The 8,839-nt window shown below is 44.1% G+C and overlaps 2 protein-coding genes across 2 annotated transcripts in view; one reads left to right on the top strand and one right to left on the bottom strand.

Moving 5' to 3' along the window:
• Positions 1–1,292: 1,292 nt before the first annotated feature.
• Positions 1,293–3,821, bottom strand: MOCS3 (molybdenum cofactor synthesis 3). The gene has a single exon (XM_004322801.4). It carries the CDS (start codon positions 3,646–3,648, stop codon positions 2,281–2,283), a length of 1,368 nt encoding a protein of 455 aa, XP_004322849.3. The 5' UTR covers positions 3,649–3,821; the 3' UTR covers positions 1,293–2,280.
• Positions 3,822–3,843: 22 nt separating this feature from the next.
• The window catches only part of DPM1 (dolichyl-phosphate mannosyltransferase subunit 1, catalytic), a 22,230-nt gene continuing 17,234 nt past the window's right edge, over positions 3,844–8,839 (top strand). The window contains exons 1-2 of the mRNA XM_004322798.4: positions 3,844–4,130; positions 7,063–7,162. Of these exons, the coding sequence (XP_004322846.2) occupies positions 3,970–4,130; positions 7,063–7,162 (261 nt within the window). The 5' untranslated portion in view covers positions 3,844–3,969. The remainder of the gene's footprint in view (positions 4,131–7,062; positions 7,163–8,839) is intronic.

The raw sequence follows: 8,839 nt of genomic DNA, 5'->3' as shown, positions 1-8,839 counted from the left end.
CACTGCGCCACCAGGGAAGCCCTCAGATCACTTTAATAAGCCCTTCTCTCAATCAGTCAGGGTCAACTTCTGTTGCCTGTCCCACTGACAACCAGGTTTGCAGGAACTAGCAAAGCTGCCTAACTTTAGGACATCTGTCTTTACAGTATGAACTAGTTCCTCCTCTGTCCACCTGATTGTTTCCTGATATATATCAGAATTAGCTCACTTCCCAGGAGTAAGAAGTGTGACAGAGGCCAGCCATCTTTGTTCTCCTCTCCAGGTCTGTCATTTATTTCCACCTCTCCTTGGAAGAAACAGTCATAAGAAACCTGCTTTGTCTTTATAACAAAGGCCTATCATACTTTAAGCATGCCTATTCCAAAATGAGCTATAATATGTCTCACACTCAAAAAGTGATGTCTAATTTTGAATTTGATTATTAAACAATACCATCCTTTTATCATAGAACAAGAGTCTGTGTCAGAGGTTGCAAACTGGTGAGAAATTCTGACCTGCAGAGGGTTTTGTCTGGCCCACAACGCTTTTAATCTTTAAAAATTGTACTCAGAGGGCTTCCCCGGTGGCGCAGTGGTTGAGAGTCCGCCTGCCGATGCAGGGGACGTGGGTTTGTGCCCTGGTCCGGGAAGATCCCACATGCCGCGGAGCGGCTAGGCCCGTGAGCCATGGCCGCTGAGCCTGCGCGTCAGGAGCCTGTGCTCCGCAACAGGAGAGGCCACAACAGTGAGAGGCCCGTGTACCGCAAAAAAAAAAAAAAAATTGTACTCAGAGATACAAACATTTTACATTTACATCTGTGATTTCTGATGATTATAGCCTGCCACACAACAATCAGTTAGAGAATAGAGGCCCCCTTTTGATATATCATGGATTGTTCAATTTGCCTCTACTATATACTCACATACCCAATTTTTGCTTTTAATTTTGTTGCATAATACGTTGGAAGTTGGGCAAACTACCTGCCATTTCATGAAAAAGCTATTTAATAAGTACACAAACATAAAAACACCAACATTTTATACTGCTATAAAACACTGGAATAGATTAAATCAAAATAGAAAAGGTAAATTAAAGGGGAGAGGCGGGGAGCTGTTCAGTGGGTATAAAGTCTCAGTCACGCAGGATGGAGGCTTCTGGAATCTGGTGCTCAGCATGTGCACAGAGTTGACAATATTGTATTGTACATGTGGCGACTGTCAGGAGGGTGAATTTTAAGTTATGTGGGGGTATTTTTGCCACAATAAAAAAAAATGTAATTCACAACATTAACAGAAGAAAAAAGCACATAAAAATGCAGAACTATACAGAATTTTATTTAATCTGATAGGAGGTATTTATCTACAGTAAAGCAATAACAAGTAATATTGGTTAAATATTCAAAGTTCTTCACCTGAAACTGCAAAGGAGAGAAGAATGTTCATTATTTCACTTTAATTCAATATTATATTTGGCATTCTGGCCATACAGTAAAGACAAAAATAAAAATAACAGGTTGGACAGGGACAAAAGGACAGGGGAGGGCAGAAGGCTGGGACTTGGGACTTGAAGATTCCAAAGCAAGCCAAACCACACAGTTTAGAAATTTCTGTTTGTGTCCACATAAGGTGGACCCTGAAGTTAAGTCTAAGAAAACAACAGCAATTTATAAAAGAAACTGACATGCTACAAAGGTGGTTTCTATCTTGCTAGACTGTAAATATCTTACTTGGCTATTAACTGAAAATATTTAATCGAATGACCACTTCCCAGCTAATTTTCATTTTAATGTTTTAACAATTTACATTTTAAACACTGAATTCTCTAGGGCATGTTCCATCACTTGAATTAGAAATAACACCCAAAGAATGTCTTAGTAAACAATAAACTTATCTTAACTATATCATCCATGATCAATTCAGTAACTATATTACACCTTTCCAAGCAATAAAATGGACAACTTTAAAGAGCTTTAAAAAAGGCAGGACACGCAAATGACCTGCAGTTCAAAACACAAAGTCCTGTCACTTACATTCTATCCCACCTGTTCAACACACCATCCAAGTGCTGCAAACACAAGACAGTTCAGAGGAACAGTGTTATAACCCCTTAATTGCTACATCACCCAGTAAGTTACAATTAAAAAGCTCCTTATAAAAAGAAGTCCACCTATCCGCAGATATTGGAGAATCCCAGGCTGTTCCGTACATTACTGAAAAAAATACAAATACATTCATAAAGGCAAAAAAACTTTAGGTAACATGACAACCCACATCTTTCGCTGGTCAGACTCTACCGGCCATCTCAGTATCGCGGAAATGTTCCATCGATTTTGGCAGCCCAGGCCATGAGGCCTCCCACAACATCCCGAACTGTTAAAGAGTCTAAGTCTGTCCAGGACTGCAGGATCTTCACGGCTTTCTGGGAGTCATTGCCCAGTTTGCAGATCACATAAATGGGGAGAGATACCCCTTCCTGTGTGCCCTGCTTCCCTTCCCGGATTGCTTCTCCCAAGAGTTTCAGGCTCTCCGCATTCCTCCGTTCCAAATGTTTCAAAGGGATGTGTAGGGAGTGAGGCAACCGACACAGGTCCACCTCCACTGGAGGCCTGACGTCCAGCAACACGTGGGGTGACCCGGAATCCAGAAGTCGCTTATAGTCGACGACAGAAATTCGCTCCTCTGGTTTCAGTAACTGTAGGGAGCGGCACTTATCGGTGGCCGAGGAGCCACAGAAGCTTTCGTAGTCCTGCAGATCAGTCACAGTGGGCCGCTCCCCGCAAGCTGCACAGTCGGGCCTGCGCCTCCGCAGCCGAATACAGCGGAAATGACCTCCGAGGGCATCAAAGAGCAACAGGCTGCCACTGTAAGAGGGGCCCAGACCTGCAGCGATCTTCAACACTTCCAGCGCCTGCAGGCAGCCCAGGACCCCGGTAACCACACCAAGCACCCCGCCATCCGCGCAGCTGGTCACCGTCTCCGCCGGAGGTGGTTGCGGAAACACGCAGCGATAGCAAGGCCCACCGCCGTAGTGGTAGACTGTGAGTTGGCCCTCGAAGCGCAGGGCGCTGGCCGACACCAGGGGCCGGCCGGTTAGCACACAGGCGTCGTTAACCAGGTAGCGAGTGGGCACGTTGTCGGAGCAATCAGCCACCACGTCATAGCGGCCAACCAGGTCTAGCGCCGTGGGTGGCGTAAGCGCCTGGGCGTAAGGCACGCACTCCACCGCCGAATTGAGACGGCGCAGTGTAGCGGCAGCCGAAAAGACCTTGGCCTGGCCGGCCAGTGCCTCGCCGTGCAGCACCTGGCGGGCCAGGTTGCTCACTTCTACTACGTCGTAGTCCACAAGGCCCAGGCGGCCGACGCCGGCCGCTGCCAGGTACTGCGCCAGTGGGCAGCCGAGCCCCCCGCAGCCCACGACCAGCACGGACGCGGTCGCCAGGCGCAGCTGTCCCTGCACGCCCAGCTCAGGCAGCACGAGCTGCCGGCTGTAGCGCAGAATCTCATCTCGGGACAGGGCGGCCTTCGGCGGCAGGGGAGACACCGGAACCAACCGCTCTGACTCCTGCTCGGCCAGAAGAGCCGCCGCCAGCCTCCGCTTCAGGGAACTCAGCTCCTCCTCACGCTGGGCAACTTCAGCCTGCAAAGTAAGCACCTCCTCCGTGGCCGCCATGGCAGCCTCTTTGGGAGGTTGTCAAAGGCATTTCCGTTTCCGGCTTTCCCTCGTCTTGCGACTGGAATAAACTAAACAACTCTATGGAGCTTGGGGAAAGGTGATTAACAGATATGTATTTTTCTGAAGCAACCGTCAGATTCAACTTGAAAGAGTCACAAGTCCTGACTGTTTCCAATGGAACTACGCAGAGAGCCTTAGGAGGTCTAGAACTCGCCACCCGGACCATCCCCCTCCTCCCGGCTTTAGTACGTTCCGACGCGTCCTCTTCCCGCGCCGCGTTGACGTCATTCCGCTTCCGGCGCCTGGTGCAGCTCTGCCATGGCCTCCGGGGAAGCGAGTGGACCGTCTACTAGGTCTCCGCGGGAGCCAGAGCCGCGCACCCCGCGACAAGACAAGTATTCGGTGCTTTTGCCCACCTACAACGAGCGCGAGAACCTACCGCTCATTGTGTGGCTGCTGGTGAAGAGCTTCTCCGAGAGGTAGCGCGCCCGGCCGCCCTCCTAGAGGAATGAGATGAGCTGGCTTTCCCGGCCTGGGTGTCGGCAGTTGGCTGCGAGAGGCGGCCCCCTGCCTGGCTTCTCTTCTGTCTCCCGCTGGAAGCCTTGGGGAGGAAGCCACCCTACGAGGAAGGAGGCGGATACTTCCCGGGTTCTCTCTGTGTCTCGGGTTCTTATCTCTGCCCTTGGGTTTTGTGACACACTCCTTTATTATACACTCCCTTATACCTCACCCCGCTTTTTTCTTAGAAGGGCTGGCCCCCCTTTTACTTGTTTGCTTTTATTGTTTTATTTTATATTTGGCATGCGCCCGCAGCATGTGGGATCTTAGTTCCCGGACCAGGGATCGAACCCATGTTCCCTGCGTTGGGAGCTCAGAATCTTAACCACCGGACCGCCAGGGAAGTCCCTAGCCACCCTTTTAATTACTGCGAGGCCGAAAGCCTGACCTCACTCCTCCCTCTATCTAGGTGGTTAGGATCTGCGGCAGGAGCCAGGACTCTCACTGAGGCCGCTCACTCCCGCCCGGGTGCTGAGGGCTTATGTAAGCATGAGGTTTGGGCTCTGTGGGTTAGGGAGCTGCTGCTGGGCTGGACATCCTTTCTGGAGAGGGCAGAAGGGCAGATTCGCTGGTGGATGTTTGATGTGATTGTTAGAGATTTTGGAGTTGAATTTGAAAGAGTTATACAGTTTTTTTTAAACTTCAGAAAATCGTGGTATCAGTACGAAGTAACTTGTTTTACGGTTGCACCAATGGGATCATGTGTAAATCTTTGAAGATCTTTCCATATCAGCACATACAAACTTAGCAAATTATTGTGAAAATTGGGTAATATCATATGGCTGTGTTATAATTTTTCTAACCGGGTCATATCAATGAACACGGATTATTTCCAGAGTTTTTCTGTTTTTCTCTTTTGACTTTAACTTTACAAATGAGAATAGGGACTTTGTGCACAACGTATTTAACAGCATTGAGAAAAGTGCTTGACATGTAAGAAGTGCTCCTTACACATTCTTACTTTTACTAGTATACCGTGGATAAAGTCTTTGTGCTGTAATTGCTGAGTCGACAGAGATGTGCTTAGATTGATACTTAATGATAAATTGCTCTCAAAAAAGATAGTACCGGCTTAGGACTCTCCAACATTCATCAGAGAGGGCCTGTTGCCCCACCAACCTGCCAGTTTTATTAAACCTACATTGTTGGAAATGTTAATTGGTGAAAGATACTGCTGTTTTGATTATAATTCTTTGAATGAAATAACTATCCTCACATTCACGGCTTTTCAAAGTTTTTTTATCCGTAGCTTTTAACCCTTTTTTCTTTAAGTTATATTTTGATTTCTCAAGCTCTTTCCAGATGAGAGAAATTGTCATGTAGCTGATCTTGTTGAAGCTTGTCTTCTGATTATACAATATTTTTTGCTCTATTCTTTAATTTTTTTATGTAGTGCAGTTTACCTTTCAGTAGTTTCTGGGTGGATTTTTTTTAATCAAAATGAAGTTTAATGATGGAAACAGCTATTTTCTTTTCAGACGGCAGTCAGGTAATCTAAAGTGTGCTCAGCTTGTTTCCTTTAACTACCTCACCCTCAGGTGGTGTGGGTGCTTTGAAGTGGAGAGGGCAGTAATTTTGCTTATGAATGACTCCATTTGTTTATGAAGTATATCTCTTTCAGAACAACAACTAGAATTAACATTTTAACTTTTTTTTTAAGTGTTTATTGAATGTGTTACAATATTGCTTCTGTTTCATGTTTTGGTTTTTTTGGCCACGAGGCATGTGGGATCCTAGCTCCCTGACCAGGAATGGAACCTGCACCCCCTGCACTGGAAGGCAAAGTCCTAACCATTGGACCACCAGGGAAGTCCAACATCTTAACTTTTTTTGGCTTTACGAGCCAAATTTAATGCACTGTTGGAAACTGAAGTCATCTTATGTACTCTTAGAAGATAGGATGTGTTTTGCTTTCTTCCAAGTTTGCTGGGGCCGACTTTTTAAAGCTTTTAACAATAGAATGTGTTTTCTGGTTGATTTCCTCGCATTTGTTTCTTCAAGCAGGACCAGAGGAAGCAGAATGTTGGGTTTCGGGGGTTTGTCTGTATCTCCTTTTCTTTCCCCTTAAGTTTCCCAATAAAGTTAACAAAAAGAATGTTTTCTTTAAAGGGAGGTGGGGAGAGATATGATGGTGATCACAGGTACATCCAAGTATTGTGCTGGCTTGTTTTTAGAATAAAAACTGTCACATGAAGTTAATGGGAACAACGAAAAGATGTTAATTTTGAAGCACTGACATCTTTTGTCATTCTATGCTCTGGGGGTGTTGGGTTTTTTTGTTTGTTTGTTTTGATAGTGTGGGATAATGGGTATAACTGTTTGAAATAGTGATGTAAAAGACTGTCACCATTCTCAAGTGGGTATTTTAAGGGTGAAATTAAATCAGATTTATCTATTCATGGATTAAATTAAAAAGAATAATCACCCAGAGCTATTCAGCTCACTTGATATCTTTAAATATATTTTTGAAATATTTTATGTAACTAAGACTTGATATTAAAGTTCCACAATTCCATTTCCCAAGTAGGTATAAAATTTTATATGATATCCTATCGTATATAATATATATGATCACTATAATTTTTTTAATGAAAGAGTATGTTTTCTGTGAGAATTTTAACATATCAGGACTGTATAGCATTTTCCAGCAACGTACGTAGTTGGGAGGTGACATAGTAAATATTTGACATTTATGTCATTTGATAATTAAAGTTTTCCTTGGTGCTTAACATGGCAATAAATTTCCACTTATACTGGGGAGGAATTAGTGATTTTAAAATCATTTTTTCATTTGAGACTACTGTCTCCAAGCAGTAGTTTAAATTTAAAAAAATTTAATTTTTTTTATTTTAGTGGCTTCAACTATGAAATTATAATCATAGATGATGGAAGCCCAGATGGAACAAGGGATGTTGCTGAACAGTTGGAGAAGATCTATGGGTCAGACAAAATTGTAAGTCATTTTTCTATCATATCAGTTATGTTTATATTGGGGAAAGATGATGGATGAACAGTGCTTAAATTCAGTCTGTCTAGAAACTGAAAAAGTTAAAGAGCAACTTACACACCTGGGGTTTAGATGCATTTTCATTGTGCTTGAGATTTTACATGTCTTTGATATGTTGAGCCAGTGGTAGGTTTACAACAAGATAGTGAGCCTTCGGATGAACTCTGTTTTTATGTCTGACTCTGCAGATCAGTTTCCTTGAAGGGCAGAATTAAAGCATGAAACTGAAATGAGAAGGAATATTGGTAGAGCTAGGTTGCAGTTAGTAATGTGTCTTGTTCTTTAGCACTCCCTTTCTCTAGGTATTCTCATACTGTCAGTAGAGAATCCTGCCTACAGCTAGCTTGTAGCTGGGAAAGGTGACTGATTGTTTTCATGTGAAACATGATTTTTCAGGGAACTTGGCATTTTTATTTTTATCTGTAGAACAGTCTTGTGGAAGTATTTGGATTGACTTTCTGAGTCTTAAACTTTAGATATTCCCACTGTGCCTTAAAGCCTGTTGTTCTTCTACAGGAGTAACTTAGGCAGATGTAGAGTTCATTTTGTAATAGCTTTGTAATTTTTATTTTTGATCAGTGTTTTGGCTTTATAAACGTTGGAGCATACTTGTGAGATCACTTCAGCTAATTCTTGGGCCAAAAGCATACATTAAATCCAGGTTTAATTAGAAAACACATTCTAGGCTTGGGGTATTTTGTAATTTGTATAGACCAGAATTTCTCAATCTCAGCACTACTGACCTTGGGACCTGATAGGTCTTTGCTGTGAGGGACTGTCGTGTATGTTGTAGGATGTTAGGATCATCCCTGGACTCTACCCACGAGATGCAGCAGCAGCCCCCCTCCTCAGTGTGGCAACCAAAAATACCTCTGGATAACATCGAGTGTCCCTCCCTTTGTGGGCAGAATTGTCCCTCTTCCCAACAGAGAACGATTGATATAGGAATAAAGAAGTCTCTTGGAATAGCCAGGACCTGGAAGCAACCTAAATGTCAATCAACAGAGGAATGGATAAAGAAGATGTGGTACATATATATACAATGGAATATTGCTCAGCCATAAAAAGGAACGAAGAAGTCTCTTGGAGAACCTTTATTGATATTTGCATTTCAAGAAATGGCAATTAAGCATCATAAAGAATAGGCTTGGGCTTCCCTGGGGGCGCAGTGGTTGAGAATCTGCCTGCCAATGCAGGGGACACAGGTTCGAGCCCTCCTCTGGGAAGATCCCACATGCCGCGGAGCAACTAGGCCCATGAGCCACAATTACTGAGACTGCTCGTCTGGAGCCTGTGCTCCGCAACAAGAGGGCCCGCGATAGTGAGAGGCCCACGCACCGCGATGAAGAGTGGCCCCCACTTGCTGCAACTAGAGAAAGCCCTCGCACAGAAACGAAGACCCAACATAGCCATAAATACATACATACATACATACGTAAATAAAATTAAAAAAAAAAAGAATAGGCTCTGGGTCCAGATATTCTTGATTAGTCCCAATAATGAAATAATTTCTATGCAGTTGGAGGAGATCTTAGTTGGTGAGAAGCATTTAAAGAAATGTGTTACTCTTATATACATGGTAAATCTATCCTGTACTAGAGGTTCTTTCCATCTCACAGACGA

This window comes from Tursiops truncatus, chromosome 15 (genome assembly GCF_011762595.2).
Source record: "Tursiops truncatus isolate mTurTru1 chromosome 15, mTurTru1.mat.Y, whole genome shotgun sequence".
Taxonomy (NCBI): Eukaryota; Metazoa; Chordata; class Mammalia; order Artiodactyla; family Delphinidae; genus Tursiops; species Tursiops truncatus.
This window is presented reverse-complemented; position numbering and strand designations above follow the sequence as displayed.

Bases quoted from the DNA above. Each gene is read 5' to 3' on its own strand.
- MOCS3 (XM_004322801.4), bottom strand. From the start codon at position 3,648: ATGGCGGCCACGGAGGAGGTGCTTACTTTGCAGGCTGAAGTTGCCCAG.